This window comes from Callithrix jacchus, chromosome 9 (genome assembly GCF_049354715.1).
Source record: "Callithrix jacchus isolate 240 chromosome 9, calJac240_pri, whole genome shotgun sequence".
In the NCBI taxonomy this organism is placed as follows: domain Eukaryota; kingdom Metazoa; phylum Chordata; class Mammalia; order Primates; family Cebidae; genus Callithrix; species Callithrix jacchus.
The window spans coordinates 116,448,560-116,470,396 of record NC_133510.1 but is presented as its reverse complement, the minus strand read 5'-3'; the positions used below and the strand labels follow the sequence as shown (position 1 = coordinate 116,470,396).

The window sequence follows — 21,837 nt, the reverse complement described above, 5'->3', positions numbered from 1 at the left end:
TTTTATTAAGAAAGACAGACAATGTGCACCTAAATATATAAATAGAATAATTCTAGATATTGATAAAAGCTACAAAGAAAGTAGACAGAGAGGAGGGCTAGAGAGTGACTGGGGTTGAGGTGCTTTTAGACAAGGTGGTCAGAAGAGGTTTCTTTGAAGAGTTGACATTTGAGCTGAGACCTAAATGACAAAAGGGAGCCAACCGTGTAAGAATCTGAGGGCAGAGGAGAAGCCAAGTGCAAAGGTCTTGAGGTGAGAAAAACTAGGTCTGTGTGAGCCACAGCAGGGGCGGGCGTGAGGTGAGCAGAAACCAATCACAAAGAGCCCTGCAGACCAGGGTGAGGAGTATGGATTTTATTCTAAGTGCAATGGGGAGTTGTTGGAGGGTTAAAAGCAGAATGACAAGATCTGATTTATGATTTTAAAATATAACTTTAGTTATAGTGTGGAGACTAGATTGCAGACGAGGGCAAGGATAGAAGAATCAGGGAGCCCGGTCAGGAGGCTGCTGCTATAAAACAGATGAGATGGTGGTGGCTTGGACCAGGCTGGTAATGGAGGAGAAGATGAGAAGTAGATGGGTTGGAATATATTTCCAAGGCAGAGCTAACTGAACTTGCTGATGGATTGTGTGTGAGGCAGGAGAGAAAGGGGAAATCAAGGATGACTCCTAACTGTGGGTCTAAGAGATTTTCACATTAAGCTGGGCTCATTCTGCAAAATGCCCACCCAACCCACATGGAATGAGAGCCTCTGACCTCACCACTTTCACTCCTTCCTCTCAAATTTAGGACTTAAACCAAATTCAAGTCTAGTCCACAGTCCATAATGGCCAGGGAATTCAATGGGACTGTGCTAAAAAAAAAAAAAAACAACAACAACAACAAAAAAAAAAAACATTGTAAGCACAAGGCAACCATCAGTGTGGCTCCGATATCATGGGTTATTAGAGTAAGTACAGTCTCCAAAGCCAATAAGATCTGGGTTAGAATCACACGCCTTCACAGCATAACTATAAGCAACTTAACTATTTCTGGGCCTCAGTTTCCCCATGCATAAAATGGGGCCATGATATGTATCCACCATTTTTTAGATTTGCAAAGATCAAGGAACCAGATGTACAGAATGATCACTAAATAAATGGCTTTTTAACAAATGAATCCTTCACCCACCCAAGGTCAGTACATCTCTCCTAGCACCATGTAGCTCTGCATTCTGAGGGGGATGGAGGTTCATGGTCCAAAGGAGTGACCACATTGGTCTTAATTAAAGAGCTAAGGGTGTTTGAGTGAAAATTTAACAGTCAGGGTCTGGAGGAACTGGAGTGTCACTCCCCCAACCCAAAGATACAACCCTTTATCACAAATTCTTTGGGTTTGAGAATTCTGGTTCATCTGCCTTTATGGGCAAATTAGCTCTACACTGTTTAAGTAGGGAGCCAGAGTTATTGTATTCCATTGAACTCACAAGAACCACCCCCCTTCACATGTACTGGCAATACTAACAACTGGGCTTAGCTGACACCCCTGCAGTGGGGAGGCCTGAAGGATGCTGAGAAGACCAAATGAAGATGTGGCCCTAAGGCACCTGGGCCCTCTGGGAGGTAGCGTATCTATGAGATGCCAGAGGAAACATACACAGCTCTCTGTGCACTAAAATGGGTGCCCACCCCCAGGAAGGAGGAAATATGTGATTTTTTTTCCTTCCCTGTACAAACTTATTTAGGCAAGTACTGCATAATAATTTGAGCAAAGGAATACTCTTGGTGATGCACCATGCCAGGTGTCTAGGTAACACCATGAACATTTAGAAAATTAAGCACCAGATTAACCCTTTTCTACCCAAACTTTCCAAAGGAATCATTTTCCTCTTACTGCCGATCCTGAAGATTGCTGTCCTTATGGATCTCATCTCTGTCTCAAAGGGTTAAGTCAACTTCATTTCCATCACTTTGGCCCTCACAAGCCATCTTTCATCACACAGGCAGGTGTCTTAGTCTGTTCACCACCAACTTCCCACCCCCCGCTCCAGCTCTTGTATTTTCTACCCAAGAAGTTAAGATGTTAAGGATATGATATTCCTGAAACTAAAATTTCTAAACCCTTTGCCTCTTTATTGGAATAAATCAAAGGGCAGACTCGTGGCATTTGATATGGTTAGTTCTATTGTTTTAAATATGAATTTCCATTTATTTGGGAGTGGAAATATCCATTTCTCTCTGTTTTAGAGTACAGTTAAACCTTTCTAACATCATTTAGTTGGGAAGAAAGAAGACACCGTTTTCAATCAATCATTTTGTTCTTTGATATACGTATATACACCTGTGTACAGGGCGCAGGTTCTAAGGTGAGCCCCAGAAACGGGAAATAAATTCAGGGGAAGGCAACAGTCACAGAGCGAAGGGAGCTAGAAGGATGGGGGGTAAATGAGCGGAGGGCTGGTTACTGGAGCCCTTTTGCCCCAGCGGCGACGCAGCCGATTCAGCACCGCGGACAGCTCCTGTCTTTGTCTTGGTCCAAACTCCGGCGCTGCAGCACCGCCGGGCAGCGACCAAGGTTCAGTCCCGCCTTCTCCGACAAACCTGCTTAGGGGATAAAGAAAGAGAGAGCAGAGCAGAGCAGAGCAGAGCGGTGGAGATTTTTCTATTCTCTCCCCGCATCCTCCGAACTCGGCCCTAATCCTATCCCACCGCCTCTCAGAGGCCGATTTTAACTCGGTTTCACGGGGACCTGGCTTCTGCCCAAACGGGGCTTGGGTGGGTGTTGGGGGCCGGGCGAGCGCATTGGTGAATCCAGAATGGGTTTGGAATTCGTTTCACTGTTACTGCCCGAGGCCCCAGTGGGCCGCGATCTGTCCCGAGACAACGCCTTGCCTTCGACCAAACAAAACAAAACAAAACAAACAAACAACAACAACATAAAGCGGCGATGTCAAACATTTCACGGGTGCATGTCCGGGTCTGTGAATACGCAAGGACCCCCCCCCCCCCAGATCAGCTGAGCCTCGTTCCAAGACCCGTAACCTAAAATCCAGGGAACTAGAAAGATGAGAAAGTGTTTCTTCCGTCGCAACCGCGTCCCGGGAAAAATACAAAATAAAAAACTTGCTGAATTACGTTACAATCAGAACGTATATTCCCCAACCCTGGGCACCGTTTCCACCGCATTTTTTCTCCCTTTAGCCGGGAAAAGCGTCTGGCTCCGAGTTCAACAAGCCTCATTCACAGAGGCTGCTCAAAATGTTTATTTTTTCTGGGTCCGTTTGCAGGAACCAGGATAAAAGGGATTCTTCTCACGTTTTACACTGCCCGAAATCTCGCTTCTTCCAGAGGGTGAAAAATGCTGTGCACGAAGCTCCCTCGCCAAATCTCACACACATACGTAAACAAACATCACAGGCACACACTCACCCTCTAGCCCAGATTCAATAGTTACTCGCTTCCTCCAAGCTTTAGGGAAGTAGGCCAGCCTAGCTATGATTTTATTCTCACTGAATTTATTCCCGAAGTGGGGCTCTAGGGTAGGGGTATTCCTGGGAAAGAAAGTTTAAGAATGAACCCTTCCCAAACCCCGCCTACGCAAGGAAGGCTCTTCCTGCGGTCTGCAAATGCCTTAGGAGGCAAGAAAGACGCCTCTTCGCAGGCTCCCTAAAGCCTGGGGCCCCACTTGGGCATCGAGGTATAAGGAGCTCACCCCTAACCAACTACCCAGAAGACCCAGAGCATCTGCAGGCCGATTTGTATTTGCCTCTAAAATAAGATACCTCATCCCACCACCTTCAAAAACATCCCTGAAATTTTTTTTGAAACGGCACTCTGCCCTTCCCTACCCCTCCCCAAGAAACATGGGGGAGAAAGGACCCCTCTCACAGTGGGGCAGCTCAGAGGAGTTTTAGCACGATCCCGCAGCGGTCCCCATGGAGCAGAAGGGTGCCCAGCAGGGTAAACATACTCGCCTTGGAAGTAAGGAGCTGGGGTCGCTTTCCCCGGACCCCTCCTCCCTCCCGGAATCTTCGGCGTTGGGCGCCTAGGGGGAGGATGGGCGCCTGGCAGGGTGGGCAGGGTCCCCGCCCCCCAGCCCCTCGGCTGTCGGTGTTCAGCCAGGCTGCTTCGTAAACCGCCGCTTCCCGATGCAGATTTCCCTTTTAACACCTTCTAAACAAAGGCTAATGAGGCCACTGCATCACTCTATCAACACACAATCATTAGCAAGCGAGAAATACACGCGCGGGCGCGCGCGCACACACACACACACACACACACACACACAGCGCTAGGGCTGCCAAAGTCGGGCCAATTCTAAAGGAACCCATATTAGGCTAACAAAAAGGAGGTGGGATATGGAGAGGCGGGAGAGGGGCTGGGAGAGAATGGAGAGAGAGAAGGGGAAGAGCGTGTTTTCTTGATACTGAAAAAAAGGCCAAGAGAAAAGAAAGAGGAAGCAGATGCAGACTGAAACATGCCTGTGCTGGTTGGAGGCAGATCATTAAAAAGTCTGGGGACCCTTATTTTGAAGGATGGGGTCCCTGCAAATCTCTTCCTCTAAGGGCACAGGAGCTAGAGTGGGGCTGCAGGTGTCTTCTTAGAAATAGCTCTCAGGGCCTGGTGCATGGCCTCTACCATCAGATAGTCTCAGTGGGGCCAGAGGGGCCAAGACCATGGCCTCCTATACCCCAGCACTGCCTGCCATAAGACCCCAAAGGGCCAGGACCAGCCTCCAGCCCTAACCAGCTATGCGAGATGAAGAGAAGCCAGACAGTGCTCAATGCCCAGCTGGGACCCACTGCTCAACCAGGGCCACTGGCAGCCTGGAATCCAAGCTTCACCCTTGGGGAGGTGGGCTGCTCTGTGTTGAGTATGGGGCTTTCCCTCTCAGAACAAAAACATCAGTGTTTCCCTCACAGGTTTTCCTCACAGTGTTTCCCTCCCCTCCCCTCCTCACACCACCCCAGCCCCCTCCCCTCCCCTCCCCTCTCCTCTCCTTCTGTCCCTCCCAGGCCCCCTTCTGGTCCCCAGGGATCAGTCCCAGGTTTCACCCTCCTGGGAACTGAGTGTGTTTTGCCTGGGAAAGGAGCACCCAGCAGGAGAAGGTAGCCTGCTTTTGCTTGCCAGATAGCACTGGGTGTGGGACCTCTGGGGGAGGGGTGCATTCCAGGTGAGGGGCTTGCAGTAAGGAAGGAGAGAAACCCTGGCCGCTACAGGTTCAGAGGGACCTCTGAGCTGGTCCGCACTCACCAGCGCACACACTCACTAGGAGCCTGGATCTCAGCCACTGCCCTCTTCACCTGGTCCAACCCCCAAGATCCAGGGCCAGTCCCCCAGGGGTAGTAGGCCCAGTGGACTTCCACTAGCTGGGGCCACTGATGCTACAGCTCCAGAAGTCGCCTGTCAGGTCCCATAGGCAGCCCCCTTAAAGTTCCAGCCTGAATACTGGCCTGGGGTTGAGTTCGGACTCAGAGTCCTGCTTTCCTATGCTGGGAGGGTGGGAGGTGGATGCAGAGGAAGATTGGGCAGGGAATAAACTTGGAAAGGGGTGCCATTGTTTAATTCCCATTTTCTGCAGCTGTCCAAAGGAAGGAAGAAGGGAGGGAGGGAGGGAGGGAGGGAGGGCGGGCGGGCAAGGAAGGAAGGAACCAAGGAAGAAAGGAACCAAGGAAAGAAGAAGGAAGGAAGGAAGGAAGGAAGGAAGGAAGGAAGGAAGGAAGGACGGGAGGGAGGGAGGGAGGAAAGGAAGGAGGGAGGACATAGAGAAGGAGGGAGGGAATGACAGAGGGAGGAGAGAAGGGAGGGAGAGGAGAAATTCCCTGCCTTTTTGATTAAACGTCCCGGGTCGGGCCTGCCCAGTTAACGAGACCGTTAATTAAGCCGAGCTTGATTCAACTGACAGGAAGGCTCTGCGCCCCGCAGAGATGTTCTGGAAACCAAGCAGTCCAAGGCCTAGCGCCAGTGGGGCACACCAGCCGCGACGCCCCCGACTCTCAGGGTTCCACGCGGGCTAGGACACTCTCCCCGCCCAGGCTCTGGGACCCTCTGAGCCGGCCACTTTGAGGGTTCCCCAGAAAATTCACCCACCCCCTCCCCACCCACCCCACTCCTACCCCCGCCATGCCTCTCGCATCCCTGCCCGAGTGTCTAGGCCTTAGCACCCATCACAGCCCGCCGGCGTCCACTTTGGGCAGCATGGGCGCACGCGGTCTCGAGGTCCTTGGGAAACCCGAACTGTGGAGCCCAGAGGCTGGCCTCGCTGGGTCTCGCCGGAGCGCCACACCAGTCGCTCTCCTAGGGCCTCTAGGCAGCGGGGCCCAGCCTTCACGCCCGCTCCTACTCGGGGGCCCGATTCCTTCCGGCGGCGGGCGGTGCGCTGCGGCGCTGCGGGATGCTGAGTGTGTGTGCGAGGCGCGGCCTATATTTACACCCCAAACAAAATAATTACACTTTTGTCGGAGGGAGAAAGCCAGTGATTAGGCGTAGGCTCTTTGCGGCAAAACAGTTTCTCAGTGGTACACCAGTATAATTTTTCACGGCTGGCTGAAATCAAAGAGGGGAGGTAATGAATCCGGCGAGCAATTTAAATTTACAATTTGTAACGCCGCCGCCGCCGCCGCGCAGACCCGGCCGAGAGCGCAGCTCGGAGGCGCTCGCTGCGTTTGTTTAATGTTAAAGCCGCGCTGGCTCTTGGAGGTGGGGTGGGGGGAGTATGCGTGTTGGGGATAGAAGCGGTAATGACCGAACTCGGGAGAGGACGGGCTGGGTCGCTCAAGATGCCACCAGGAGAAGTGGGCAAAGGGCGCGCCTCTCCCTTCCCCCCAGCCACTCGGGACCCCAGCGCTTCCCAAAAAAGCCGTTCGAAGAGAGGGGAGCCAGGAGCGAGACTGTCCTCCAGAGAAGCCCCCCTTTTCTGCTTGGCTGCAGAATCCCCTGGCCAGAGACTTCTTGTGAAGAATAGCGAGGTGCTACTGAAACGACCTCTTCAACCCACGGGAGGGTCAGCTCCAAACGTCCGGAAGAGCCCTCATTCTGGCCGCTGCCCAGTGTCCCGGGTTAAAGAAGTCGAGAGAGGTAACCCCCCATGCCCCAGCTCAGCGATCCTCAAAAGTTCCACCACCGGCTAGTGTGCGCCTCCTCGCCCGTAATTAATTACCGAACTCAAGGGGGAATATGCAAACCGCATATTACTAACTCTACAGGGCTTAAGTGATTGGAAACAGATTATTATCTTGTTTGTCTTTTGTCTGTTTTACTTATCCCGCCGCCGTCTGTCGAGTTGTAATGTTGATACTCTGTACTCTAGGAGGAAATTTTTTATATAGTAAATTCCATCAACATCTTGTATAAGTGACATTGCGTCTCCATGCATTACCCTGTTAAGACACAAGCGGTTTATTAGTTACATATAGGAAGGGATTTCGCTGCCTGGTCGCCATCTGTTAGCGCTTTTAGGGCGGGATTCGTCTAATAGCTGGTCTGCTGGCATTTTCCGATGCTGTGCACCGGGAAGGAGGTGGGCTAGAGAAGGCCGGGCGGGTTCTGGGCAGCTTGGCTGGGCCCAGGTCCAGGGAGCTCTAGAATTGAGGCCAAGCTGTGAGGCCCCCAAGACAACTCTGGGGGCCTGCAGCAAGGGAAGGTAAGTTCCCCTACAAGAAATGGAAGGTCCGACCAAGGCTTCTCGAAGCAGAGTCCTCATCTCCTGCAACCAAATATTCAGCCCCAGGTAACTCACGCTCATCCCTACTCAGGGTTGCTCTCATCTTATTTCCTCTTCCTTCGACCTCCCTGGCCAGCTACATGGTGGCTGGGGCCTGGCTGTGCACTGAAGCTCTCTTGGAGAGGCGGACAAGTGAATCTGTCCAAGAGTCTGATACAGCTGGGTACGCAGGGTCCCAGCCACCACCATCAGGTGGGCAAAGCCAGGACTGGGAACACACACCAGACAGGGCACTTTGGATATTTTGTGCGGTTTGGGAAAGAATGGGCTCAGTGTGCCTAGCCTGGAGCAGAGAAGAAAGCTATCAGATGGAGGTTTTTAATGATCATGGAGCACGTGGCGGGGGTGCAAGCCTTTCCCCCCACACCCCAAAATCTGCACAATGGACAATAAGGAGCATTCATCTCAACACTGAGTCGGATGCTGGATTTGGAAGCTCCAGCAGAGAGGCCAGGAGAGGGGAACAAAAAGAGAGAGAAATGGAGAAAGAAAGTGAGGGAGAACCAAGAGAAAATGAAACAGAACAGTTTCTGAGCATAACAGAAAAACGGAGACAGAAAGGAAAACAGAGATGTGGCAAGAACTCAAGAGAGACAGAAAAAGCCAGTGAGACAAAGACAGAGAAGGCAGCGCGATTTGCCTCTGCCGGGAGCCTGAGCACCTCTCTTCTCTCCAGGTTCTTATTTCTTTCCATCTCTGCCCTGCCAGAGCTCAAGGATCCTTTATGCCCCAGGCGGGCAGGGCCAACTGCTGCCAGAAACTGCAGTTTCATCTGGAGTCTCTCATGGCTGAGCCTAGGAGGCCAAGTGAGATTCATCCTGCCTGTTCCTGGTTGAGCTGGGGTCTAACCAGCCTTATTACAATGCTCTGTAGACGCCTGTCCCCTGAAAAGCTAGTGGGTCAGGTAACAGCACCAACAAGCAGAAGTTGCCTGGGTTAGGGATTCCTTTTCCAGTGGACTGGCTAGTGAGTCAATGCTTCACTGTCACCAGCACCCATCAATTCCCTGTCCCAAGCGATACCACCTCCTTTAGAGACTGTGGGGAACAGTGTGGGGGACAGGTCTGAAGAGGAATGGGAACAAGTGGGCATCCCTGAGCCCCAACACAGGTACCCACAAATCCTGTTCCCTCAAGCTCTGAATCGACAAAGGTAAGTGCTGCTAGGAGTACACACACAAACACAAATACAAACATAACCCCACACACACACACACACACAAAGCCTACAGGAGTCACATAAACAAAAAAACTACTGTTTACAAAAATACACACGCATGCAGGCACACACACAGACTGGCACACAAACATTGATCTTCAAAATTCTGCACTCACAAACACACCCAACCCAGGTCAGTCTCATACACACAGGGTCTCAAGCATGCACGCCCTCACCTACACACAAACACACACATTCAGATTTTTAAAAATACACTTTTACATCAATGCTTGCAACCATAGGCACAAATACTCTTATGTGAATGCATGCATACACATGAAAACACCCTCACATTCATGCGTCCTCAAATAAGCATACAGACATAGGCACAGACCAACGAAAATAAAAGGTGATAAACACAAACATTAGCTGAACCATACACAATTATAAACACATATCTGCACACACACAAATGCACACGCAGAAATGTACTCACAGGACTGATACTAACACAATAGAAGCAAAAAATGGAATTCTCAAACAGCGAGTATACACTAACAAGCTCAGGAAATACGCCCAAACAAACGTTCACAGCCAAGCGTCAGCACAAAACCCTCTAGCTTCAGCCCTTGGGCCCAGGCCCTACTCCCTCGGCCACCTTTCCAGAAGCGAAACGAAAATCCTGGTTGTGCATTCCCGGCCTCCCCAACTTGGCCACGCTGGCCCCGAGGGAAAGGAGGCCTGGTCCCTTCGCCCCCTCAGACCCACACACCCCCGCCTCACACACACCTGCCAGCAGCCCCTCCACCCCACCCCCACTTTCTCTCTCTCTCTCTCTCTCTCTCTCTCTCTCTCTCTCTCTCTCTCTCTCTCTCTTTTCACACTGGGCTCCCTGCCGAGCGCAGAACACACGTGCGAAGCTTCTCCAGCCCCCAAAGAGGGGACGAACTTGCACACCCAGCCCGCACGGCGTGAGTGCAAACAGTGTTCATACAGTCGCTGGTGTCCCCGCCTCAGCGGTGCAACCCACTCATCACAGTGCCCAGACAGGCTGACCTGGAATCTGGAAGGCGCAGCGAGGAAAGGAGAGACTTGGTGAGTGCCACCTCCGAGCTGTCTCCGGGAACACCCGTCCACCCTGAATCTCCCACTGTCCACATCTCCCTCAGAGCCCGGTGAGCAGCGCACTCAGGCCTGAAACTCTGGAGTTCGAGACCAGGCCAAACGGCACCCCTCCTCCTCCCCCACCTCCCCAATCTGGGCCTTGGACTGGGCCGGGGCTCGGCGGCCAGGCGGAAAAAACTACCCAAGCTGCGCAGCCTCCACTAGCTAGCTCTCTCCATGAGAAAGGTCCGGCTGGGCCCCAGCCCCGTGTATGACAAAAAGAAGCCAGGGCCAGCTCCGCGAGCCCGGGGGACCGAGCTGACGCAGCTTCAGGGCGCGGACCGGGCGCGGGGAGGAGGAATCCAATCTGGGCTGGCTGGACTGGAGAAGGGGAGGCAGGTGTGGGGCGTGGGGCAATTTCTGCAAGTTCCGGGTATGGCGAAGGGGGCAGGGGTACCTCCCGGACTAGGCCTCGGAACCCCTGACCCCCAAATATTTTGTGAGGAGAGAGGAAGAGAGAAGCAGTTTTTGCATCGCGCGGCCCCCTCCCCCTCAGCCCCAAACTGGAAGGTAAATACTTACTTAGCCTCCGAACCAGGTACAAGCTAATACTCAACAATACTGATGCCTTGTTTTTTTTGCTCTGTCCGGACCGCAACGCTGTAGCCAATTTAGATATGCTATAAATTTAAGAGGTTGCCATGGCCACGGTGCGCCCATTGGCCGATGTGCCCCCTACGTGCCGCGCCACGTCACCAAATCTGAATAAGGATGCGCGAATTACGCGGCGACCAGACAAAGATGAGGATCGGGACCGCTTGAAAGTGGGGGAAAGTGCCGGCGCCTCCGCCACCGGGGAAAGCCGCTCCGCAGCGCTGAGGCCAGCAGCCACCCGAGATAGCTGGGGAAGCCCGGAACAGGCGCCGGGGCGTGCGGCCGGTGGCATGAGGTTGTGAACGCCACCACCCCCTACCTCACTCCGGGCCGCCCAGTGCCAGGCCAGCGATTGCCCAAGGACTTGACCGGCTGAGTCTTGGTCCGGACCAGACTCGCCCTGTAGCTGCTGAGACAAGAGGCGGAGGGCAGCGGAGGGCCCGGCAGGCCTGAGGGCCAGGGGCCCAAAGGGAGGGCAAGGCGGCCAGAGCCGCCGGGACGCGGGGCTATGATGGTGCACTGTGCGGGTTGCGAGCGGCCCATCCTCGACCGCTTTCTGCTGAACGTGCTGGACCGCGCGTGGCATATTAAATGTGTTCAGTGCTGCGAGTGCAAAACCAACCTCTCGGAGAAGTGCTTCTCGCGCGAGGGCAAGCTCTACTGCAAAAATGACTTCTTCAGGTAAGAGGCCGCGCCGCTGCTGCCTGCCCACTCTGGGCGTACTCCACTGGGGCGCCGAGGAAGGGGAGACCCCCACACCCATCCCAGCCTCCCTTCATAACAAGCTTAGATGGGGAGCGGGCAGCACTTTGCTCTCCTCCTGTCCTCAGTCCAGGAAAGGTCCCGAGCCCAGGTGGAGGAAGAAGGACGCGCTGCTTTGCTGCTTCACGTTCTCTGGAGGCCGGCTCAGAGCGCTGGCGGGGCAGAGGGAGGAAGCCCTGACAAACTTGCTCTCCACCCCTCTCTGCCCCTTCCCAGAGACTGCAACCCCAAGGCAGATGCTTCAAGCCAGGTCCCGACTGAGGGGAAGGATTTTTGCCTGAGTTAGAGACGCCTGGAAGCTTTTCGCTCCAGGCAGAAGGTGTGAGCCCAGCGGCCAGTCGCAATCCCAAACGGAAACTTCTCAGCTCCAGAGGGGGCCCAGTGAGGAAGGTCTCCCTGGTGATGGGAGGAGAGTACCTCCCCCTACTCACCTCCCAACCCCTTAAACATTTCCTCCCGTGTTGAAAAGCAGAAACGAAATCGAGGCTGACAATCAGGACCTCTGGGGTCTAGACTGGGCTGTGGCGCCTCCTCCACCCCACCCGTGTGAGCCCACTGGCTAGCCAGGGCAGATCAACTCTCTGGGCCTCAGTTTCCCCAGTCTGGAAGCCAGTGGGATTTAGGGCAGCTGAGTCCTGCCTGTTTCCCCTGGGCACCCAGAGCCAGCTTTGTGAACAGGACTTCCCCGCGCTGAGGAAGGGGGGCGTGAATCACGCCGTAGAGAAAGGCAGCCTGCCGGCCCTGGCGACTCTGCACTGGGAATTTGAATAGGAGAAAATGTCAGCCGCTCCTTTACACGTGTAAACTCCCTGGCCCCGGAGGCCCGGTGCCCCTAATGTAGCAGTTCTTGCAAAGCGCCTAATGATTTTTGATAAGGTGCATATGGCCAATTACGCTGCCGGATAAGGCCAAAAGTGACTTATGGCTTCTAATGCCCTCACTACATCAATGTCACCCAAATTCGCCCTGTTTAGAGGTATGGGTGTGAGTAGATGTGGGGTCCCCAGAGTCCTTAGTCCTCCCCCACGCCACCCTCAACCTGAGCCTCACCCATCTCCCATTTCGGGGGAGGCTAGCTTTCTCCCTGAGCTCAAAGAAGAAAGAAAAGGAATGAGATCAAGAACGTGGGAAGGAGGGATTTGAGAGATTCCCGTCCTGGCCGAGCAGGGTCTACAATTGTCTTCTATTCACATTCTCCTGGTGCCTGCCAGGCCAGAGGTTTAGTGGAGCTGAAACTCAGTCCCTGCTCTCTAGGATCTGCCACTATGAGGCCCTGCTGTCCACAGCTCCTGATTAGCTCCAGCGGGTCCCAGAGTGGTGAACTGGAAAGCCTCTCCACTGGTACTGGAAATCAGTGGAAGATTCCCTCCTTTCTGCTTCCTCCTTCCAGCCTGGGAGAAGGGAACCCCACCCCATGGCTAGGCTGAGCCAGGCAGGCAGATTGGCCCTACCTAGGCACCAGCAAACCAGAAAGGATGCAGGAGGCAAAACCACCAAGTGACCCAAACCCTGCCCGCCTGGTTTCAAATCATTCATGGGCTCAGAGTTTGCCTGAAGCAACCGAGGCAGGCCTGGCAGGGGTTGGGTTTGGGGAAGGATATCTTGAGATGCTCTGGGCCCTCTGCTTGGCTGAAGGCTACACCCGCTGCTCCCCACTTCCCAGCCCAGGAGAATCTGAAAAAACCCCAGTGGAGGCATGGGAGTCCCAGGCCCCAAAAACAGCTCAGGACATTTGTCCCACTTCTCCTGCTCTGGCCAGAGAGCTCAGGATTGGGGTTCCGTTTAACAGATGTGGAAATGGGGACTTCACAGAAGTCGCGGGGAGGGGGAAGAGGTCGGGGGCTGGGGACGGTTGGATTGGGTCCCACCCCGCAGTGACGGGCACCTTGTGTCCACAGGCGCTTTGGCACCAAATGCGCCGGCTGCGCACAAGGCATCTCGCCCAGCGACCTGGTGCGCAAGGCCCGGAGCAAAGTCTTTCACCTCAACTGTTTCACCTGCATGGTGTGTAACAAGCAGCTGTCCACTGGCGAGGAGCTGTACGTCATCGACGAGAACAAGTTCGTGTGCAAAGATGACTACCTGAGCTCATCCAGCCTCAAGGAGGGCAGCCTCAACTCAGGTAGGAAGGCCTCCGCCCCTCACTAGCCTTAGGCCTTAACACCCTCCCTCCGTGCCCAGCCTGGCACTCCCTGCTTGGCCCCCTGTGTGCTGTCTGTGCTGGGCTTAGAGCTCATCACCCCTAGGCAGCTCTAGGGCAAGGCCAGGGGGTGAGAGGCTAGAGAAGAGGCTTTGGAGCGGGTTTTACAGGGGAGCTGAGGGCCACCAGCTCTTCCCCCTACTCCTCCAATTCAGGAGCCTTTTCCAAGTTTCCCTCCTCCCCTAATTTAGCACCACACAATTCACCCTCATGTGTCATCTGAGCTCCAGGTAATTTCTAGAGGCACTGGGAGGACATTAATTGAGGTCTGGAGGAAGGAGGGAAGGGAGAGGAAGATCCAAGGGAATCTGCCCAAGGGAATCTGTGTTCAGTGCTGCGAACACAGGGAATCTGTGCCCTCCTCATCCCCTCTCCCTGAAGGCGGGAGTTCTCCAGAGGGCATGCCTACCCCCACCCTTACTCAGGTACTAGCTGAGACGCGCTGAGAGGGCCAACGAAGCGCCCGTTTCAAAGTCCGGGCCCCGCCTGGAGAGAGTGGGCGGGCACCGGGTCCCTGGGGGAGGGGCTGTCGCAGGTTTGGGAGGAAACCCCGCGGGGCCGGCCGTAGCTTGGGCCGGCAGGAACCCGCCACTGGATTGAAGAGGCGTCTGGCGGTCGCTGACGCCGTTGTACCCTTCCCGATCCGTCCGCCCGCAGTGTCATCCTGTACGGACCGCAGTTTGTCCCCGGACCTCCAGGACGCACTGCAGGACGACCCCAAGGAGACGGACAACTCGACCTCGTCGGACAAGGAAACGGCCAACAACGAGAACGAGGAGCAGAACTCGGGCACCAAGCGGCGCGGCCCCCGCACCACCATCAAGGCCAAGCAGCTGGAGACGCTCAAGGCTGCCTTCGCCGCCACGCCCAAGCCCACGCGCCACATCCGCGAGCAGCTGGCGCAGGAGACCGGCCTCAACATGCGCGTCATCCAGGTGCGGCCCGGGGCCCGCTGGCCCGGGAGCCGGGAGCCTCGGAGGAGTCTCCCACCAAGCTTCCTTGGCGCCGGGTTCTTGTCTGGGAGCAGACCTTGCGCCGGAGGCCGGGGAGCTCCGGGCACTCGCCAGAGGTCGGGAACTGTGAGCGGAAAAGATTCCATCTAGCCCAGCTGTCCTGGCTGTGCGATTTAGAGCGGATCACTTTACCTCCCTGAATTTCACGGCCGCCCTGACCCCCCGCCCCTTCCCCTTGCTCAAGGAAGGTTGTAAGACACTCTGGGATCCAGGATGCCTCTTTACCTCCCAACTTTTGAGCAGAGAAAGAGGCGATGCCCCCTCCCTCCCTGCGCCGAAGCGCGGGCAGATAAACCGCCCGAGGCCGGCTCCGGAGCCGAGCGGCCGAGGCAAGAGCCGTGCAGGGAGGGAGACCTTTATAGAGCCGTCAGGCCGCGGGCGAGCCGAGGGCCAGGAAGCCCAAGTCTTTATGAGTCGCCCCACGGGTCCGCGAAATCCTTCACCCTTGGCTGGCTCTCCACCCCTCCCGGCCTAATCCAGCCCGGCCCCGCCTCGGGGGAGTCTTGGTGCGGAAGAGGCGCAAGGACCCAAAGCGGGCAGCCCAGGCAAGGGATGGAGGAGAGGGGAGGGGAGGACGCTCCGGACCCGGAGCTCACAGCCCCCTCCTCTGTCCCAGGTGTGGTTTCAGAATCGACGGTCCAAAGAACGCCGGATGAAACAGCTGAGCGCCCTGGGCGCCCGGAGACACGCCTTCTTCCGGAGTCCGCGGCGCATGCGTCCGCTGGGCGGCCGCTTGGACGAGTCTGAGATGTTGGGGTCCACCCCGTACACCTACTACGGAGGTAAGGGGCGCTCCGGGATGCGCTGCTCTGCACCTGCCCCGTTCTGGGAGCTGAGGGCTCAGGGCCCCAGCCAACGCGCTTTCCGCCGCTCCGGGAAATCGCCCACTCGCTGGACCCAATCACAGACACACGTACACTCACCCATACGTTCTGGACACAAAATCAGATACATGGACTCACTCACCCATTCAGTGATGACACGGAAGCACACACGAGATAGTGACACACACCCTCATCCACGCAGGGCACAAGGCACACTCACACTTGCGTTCAGAGACTCCAGGGACACACGTCTAGACACGATCGCATGATCACGTACAGGTACATTCCACCCTTCCACACACAGGTACACTCACAGAGACACAAATCCACAGGCGCACACACTTCTAGCAGTCACACTGAGGCCAGCACTGGCAAATCCACATGCGTGCCACCCCCACGGACAGACACACGAACTTCCTGCAGCCCTGGCCCCTGTACCTAGTGTACTTGGCATGAGGAGGATTCTGAGAGCCGGAGGGTAGCTTGAAGGGAGGGGATGGGGGTCTGGATTCATCCCAGGCCGCCTGCTCACTAGCTTCGAAAGCAGCAATTCCTGTTCCCTGTGGCGGGGTGTGTGCCTACAGGATCTGCCAGTGTTAGCCCAAATGCCCGCAGTTACTCTGGGCAGGACTCTAGCCCACCCTCCAGCCCCAAACCCCGTGGGGTTCCTCCAGACTAGGGGCACCAGGTTTGGGCCAACCCCAGATGTCCGCCGTCTTTGGGGCTGCATAGATCTAGGTGCCCCAGTTCACAAAGGGGTTTGGATGGTGGTACAAAGCTTGGGCCTGGGGTGAGCCGCCCCCTTGTCACCGAGATTTTCCTTCTATCGCTTCCCTCACACTGGATTGGTGAACCATCAACTCCTCCACTCCGTTTTTTGAGCTCCTTGCCTTGAGCCGCGTTGCTTGAGCTCGCCGAGCTCACCGTCCTGTTCTTCCCAGAGCTGAGGACTCAGGAAAGCACCTCCCCTCTTCTGTTCTGAAGCTTCTGAATTTGGGGAGACCCCAGGACTGCCTGTGTCTGAGAGGCATCTGCACTTCTGCGTCACCCCTTGCCATGGGCCTATTTAGGGCCAGTAGCACAGGTTGGGGAGAGGCAATTTTTCTTAGAAAGTGGGTTCAGTGGCAGTGTTGGGGAGGCAGGGGCTAGGCACCAGGGTAGACCCAGAGGGAAAGGAAGATAACCCCATCACTGACCTCAGCACATCCGGAAGCCTGATAGGGGATTAGACCTTGAGACCCAACCGCGGCCCCTAGGAATTGTGGGCAAAATGCCAGGCTGTGCTTTTTTTCGGGGCAGAGACCCCACGCAGTGGCAGGGCTCAGACCAGAGCACTACAGCCGCCCAACCCTGGACAGCCCCCAACCCTGGAAAGACCCCCACCCCTGGACAGCCCCCAACCCTGGACAGTCTGGATGGTGGGCGTGTCCTCCGGGGTCTCCAGTCACCGACTCTCTCCACCTAAATTTGCCTCTTTCCCTACGAAATCTGGGCTCGGAGCAGCGAGGTGGTGGGGGCAGTACCAGCCCGGAATTTTTCCCCGCCTGGGTAATTAACCAAGGTTTCCCGGAGGACGAGTTCGCCCCCTCCCCGACCTATCCCACCGCCTCCTCTCCCTGCGCGCTAAATGGGGTGGGGAGCCGGACATGGGGGCCTCCCATTCCCCGGAATGGTGGGAAGGCCTCCCCAGCCCCCAGCGAGGCAGCCCCGCCTAATCCGCGCTGGGAGATCCCGGCGTTGGCGACCGGCAGCGGGCGAGAAAAGGGGCCGGGCGGCGGGGCCGGCGGCTCCCCGTGGGAGCGCGGACAAAGCCCCAGCTGCGGCTTTTGTGCCCTTTTCAGACGGCGTTTGTTCCAATTACCTCCGGCCCGGCAGCCATATGGGCGGAGGCGGCGCGCACGGCGCCGGGGCCGCGGCCTCCGCTGGTTTGCCGGCTCGCTGCGGGCCGCGGCGGTCTCCCATCCCAGTCCCTTTGGGGCTCCAGATTCTCAGTTCCCCATCTTTCCCCGAAAGGAAAGACTTTCGGGGAGAATTAAATTAATGGTTTTAAAAAGTAATTGGCAACCGTTTTAGCTATTGCCTAGACTGCCTCCAAGCCACGCCTCCAGACAACCCCCACACCCCAATTTGGACAGATTTCAGGTTTTGGAGAGGGAAGATGGTGGCGGGGGCACCAGGAACTCGCCCCTTGACTGAGCTCCCAGGACTCAGCAGGGAGAGTGGATTTGCCGAGGAGACTCTGGCTTCTGGACACGCTGGTTTTCCCGCTGTACAAAGCGGGTGCCAGGTACAAGATGGTCCTTTCGTGAGGTCCCCCACCCTAGTCCTTTCAGGGCCCCACCTGGTGGGGGGAGACAGGATATCCCGAAGGTTCTGGAAGAGGAGCTATGTGAGGAGGTCAGCGGGTTGATGCAGATTTGTTGAGGCATAATGGGTTTGTAATCCCGAGTCCCTGCACCTCCTGAATTTGTGGGCAAAATTCACATCCTTGCATTTTCCTCGAGAGAGCCCATAGCTATCACCAGCTTCCCAAAAGGTCTCAATGTCCTCAGATGCTTCAGAACCTGGGGGTCCTGGCAAAACCAGCCCGGGGCGATGCTGGAGGACCGAACTTCTACCCCAAGGCGCCCGCGGAGCTCTGGGCATGACCCAGAGCATTTTCTTGTCCTCCCCCTCTCTCAAGTCGCTGGAGCTCAGCTTTCTCTGTCCCAGGCCAGGCGAGGCCGGCACAAACGGTCTCACCCGGATCAACACGGGGGCCTTCCTTGGCGAGGCGAAGTACTTGCACCGGGTTGGCGGGGCTCAAGGGCCGAGTTCCTGGCGCCGAGGTCCACTCCACCAGCCCCTCTACGCTCCGGCCGCGGCCCGAATCGAGCTTCCCCTGGCCCAGTCTCTTCCCGGTCTCGACCATTTCACGCTCTGCTCTGTCCGATGTTCGGTCCCTGCCCGGTTCCTCTCCCGGGCCTCTCAGCCTCAGCTTCTCTGGAGGTTTCTGGGACTCATCCTTGATCCACCGTCTTGCGTTATCAGGGCTCATTGACCTCTCTCCATCTTCAGGCTCACTCCTCACTCCCTCGCCGTCCGCCCCCCGGGGTTTCCACGCGTGTCTCTAACCACGGTCGTCTCACCGCTCCCGGCATCTCCTCGACTCCTCCGCGACCTCCGATCTCTCGGGCTCTCAGGTCTCAGCCGCGGACTGCGTCTCTGGGTCTCTTTTCCGCCTTTCCCTCTGCCCCTGTGCCGATCTCTCCGTCTGTCTCTCGCTGTCCCGCGTCTCTGTGTCTCTCACCGACTCTAAGACTCTCAGGAATCGTTCTCTGTCTCTGCGTCTCTGGCCGCCGCTGTCTCTCTCCACCTCTAGGTGTCAGGGAACCTGTGACTTTGAAATCTCCGAGTATTAGCCGCTTGTGTCCCCCACGGTCTCGGAGTCTCTCCCGTCTCTGCCCTTTCGAGAGCTCTCATTGTCTCTCTCCCCAACCTTACCCGTGGGTCTGCAACGTCCACCATCTCGAGGGACTCTGGCCTCCGCGGGTCTCTCTAACCTCGGGTTGGTGTCGCGCGCTCCCCTCTCTCGCCTGCCCGGGCCTCTGGACTTGGTCTCCCCGTTCCCTCCCCGGATCCCAGGTCCCCCGCCTCCTTCGCCTTCTCTCACTGCCCCCTCTCTCCTTCCCTCTCCCCGCCGCAGACTACCAAGGCGACTACTACGCCCCGGGAAGCAACTACGACTTCTTCGCGCACGGCCCGCCGTCGCAGGCGCAGTCCCCGGCCGACTCCAGCTTTCTGGCGGCCTCGGGGCCCGGTTCGACGCCACTGGGCGCGCTGGAGCCGCCGCTCGCTGGCCCGCACGCCGCGGACAACCCCAGGTTCACCGACATGATCTCACACCCGGACACGCCGAGCCCCGAGCCGGGCCTGCCGGGCGCGTTGCACCCCATGCCAGGCGAGGTGTTCAGCGGCGGGCCCAGCCCGCCCTTCCCCATGAGCGGCACCAGTGGCTACAGCGGACCCCTGTCGCATCCCAACCCCGAGCTCAACGAGGCCGCCGTGTGGTAAGGCCGCCGGGCCACCCCCGGCGCTCGGCCCCCGGGGGCTCCCGCCCCGACACAGCCTCCTGAAACCAAAAGGCCCGAAGCGGACGCAGTGGGAGACGTGGTGTCCCTGGGGGTTCTCTCTCGGGTCCGCACTCCACCGGCAGCTGCTCCTCGGCTGGGCGCCGAGGGCGGAGCCGACTCTCATCTCCACCCTGCGGGCTCTCCAGGAGCCCCAGCCCACCGCCAGCGCTCTCCTGGCCACGCGAGCAATTTCTTGGGACCAAAGTCAATACTCCAGAGGGTCAAGAGATTTCAAGCACGCTCTAGACTTTCCCCGGGCCCCCACCCACGCACCCACCCACCGCCACCTCTTCGAACTGAGAGAGGGTGAGGCCAAGGGGCGGAGGCCGTGTTTTCCCCTCTCTGCAATCCGAGTGGCATTTTGTAATCTTATTTCTCGCTGTGCTTTCCCCGTCTTTAAAAAAAATAAAAATATAAAAGGAGGAGAGATTGAAAGAGAGAAAGGAAGCGGGGGCAGGATGAGGAAGAGAGAGATGGAGAGAGCGTCAGCCAGAGGGAGAAGACGGAGAGCGAGCGAGGAACTCTCGTGAACCGGGAGCCACCTGGAGGGAGACCGAGCCACCTGCACGCTGGCGCTCCCTGGTGGCCAATCTTGAGGTTCAAGGTCAGCTTCTCTAGGAAGGGGGCTGTGGGTCCGGACGTGGCCAGCTGGGGCCAGCTCCTGCTCTTCCTTACTTTGCCGTTTATGCTGAGCCCGAGGGTGCAGGCCGGACTCGAACACGCGCACATCCTGCTCTCCCCCTGGGTGAGGCGCCAAGGTTGCTGGGCTCAGACCCACAGATCACCCTCCCTGCCCGGGGCCTGGAGGCTGGGCCGTCAGGATGTACAATATTATACTTTTTTGGAAGTTGAACGCTTCTAGTTTCCTTATTTTGTATAAAGAAGAAACAAATAAAGTATGTTTTTGTGTTTACTGTTTATTTATTGTACTCTAATTATCCGGGGCTGGACATTTTTATATTTTTAAGAGGAGGTAGGACAGAGTGAGGGAGGGGAGGCAGAGAGGTTTACCTAAAAAAAAAAACAAAAAAACAAAAACAAAAAAAAACTTTTTTAAAAAAGAAAGATTAATAAAAAAATTCTTTTTTTTCCCTCAGTGCTGTGTGGCTTTCTTTTTATTGTCCCTAGTTTGATAATGACTCAGAGTGAATGAAACCTTTTCTTTCCCTGGTTCTTGTCTCTGACGTTAAGCTTCTGATGGATGCAAAAACCTCTGCTCACCCAAAGGGGGAGCTCTTCTAGTGACTCCCAAGTTCATGAAAGTGGCTGTCCTCCGTTGAAAGCTACTATGGGCCAGGCCCTGTATCTCTCCATGCTTTACGTAATACCCTGCTCTAATACAGGCCTGCCCAGCACATAGAAGATCTTCAGAATGTCTGACAAATGAATGAATGTGTGATTTGTTTGTTGCCAGCACATCAAAAGAATTACAGCTTCACTCCTAACTATCCCCCCCCCCCCCGCTTCCCCGCCCCATGTAATTCCTGGTGGCCAAAAACAAAAAGAGCAGGCTGGTAAGCTGATGCTGGTTATCTGCAAGGCTATGTTAGGATTGAAGAGCCCCTCCCCAAAGTGGGGCTGTTGTGCTCTGCAAGTCTTATGCAGTACATGCTTATCTTTGGGTAAAGGCATGAAGGAAAGAGAGCCAAGTCAGATTTAGGAGGCCTGAGGCCACCACCTAAAACAACACTCTCTTTTTTTGCCTCAGTTTCCCTACTTGCAAAAGCAGGGGTTGGAGAGGGTGCTTCCTACATCTCCTTCTAACTCAATCATCTGTAATCCCAGCACTTTGGGAAGCCAAGGCAGGTGGGTCACCTGAGGCCAGGAGTTTGAGACCAGCCTGGCCAACATGGTGAAACCCTGTCTCTCCTAAAAATACAAAAATTAGCCAGATGTGATGACAGGCGCCTGTAATCCCAGCTACTTGGGAGGCTGAGACAGGAGAATCACCTGAACCTGGTAGACAGAGGTTGCAGTAAGCCAGTATTGCATCACTGCACTCTAGCTTGAGTGACAGAGCAAGACTCAGTCTCAAAAGAAAAAGAAGAAAAGAAAAGCAGGAGAGGAGAGGGAGGTAAAAATAAATGGAAGAGTGTCCTGCATTGGGATGACTCTTCACCCAAGCTTGGGCCAGGGGGAAGCTGGCCCATTGTAGCTGCAGCAGGGGAAGATGGGGGAATGAACTACCATGGGACAGGCACGTGCTCAGAGCCCCACACTTCCGTCCTTCTTCTTCATGTGCTCCTCACAAGAACCATGCAAGGTGACTTGCCTTTTTCTTTTCTCTCTTTATCACACATTTGTCTT

The 21,837-nt window shown here is 55.8% G+C and overlaps 1 protein-coding gene and 1 long non-coding RNA gene across 2 annotated transcripts; one reads left to right on the top strand and one right to left on the bottom strand.

The window, feature by feature from the left end:
- Positions 1 to 2,146: 2,146 nt before the first annotated feature.
- LOC118144343 (uncharacterized) lies at positions 2,147 to 10,610 on the bottom strand. Its single transcript, XR_004729092.3, has 2 exons — positions 10,548 to 10,610; positions 2,147 to 2,581 (listed from the first exon to the last, which is right to left on the bottom strand). It is a non-coding gene; the product is annotated as an uncharacterized LOC118144343 (long non-coding RNA).
- A 148-nt stretch (positions 10,611 to 10,758) lies between these two features.
- Positions 10,759 to 20,626, top strand: LHX5 (LIM homeobox 5). Its single transcript, XM_002753041.6, has 5 exons — positions 10,759 to 11,300; positions 13,280 to 13,503; positions 14,239 to 14,516; positions 15,211 to 15,376; positions 19,104 to 20,626. The coding sequence occupies exons 1-5, from the start codon at positions 11,128 to 11,130 to the stop codon at positions 19,469 to 19,471; spliced, it is 1,209 nt and encodes a 402-aa protein (XP_002753087.1). The 5' UTR covers positions 10,759 to 11,127; the 3' UTR covers positions 19,472 to 20,626.
- Positions 20,627 to 21,837: the final 1,211 nt, after the last annotated feature.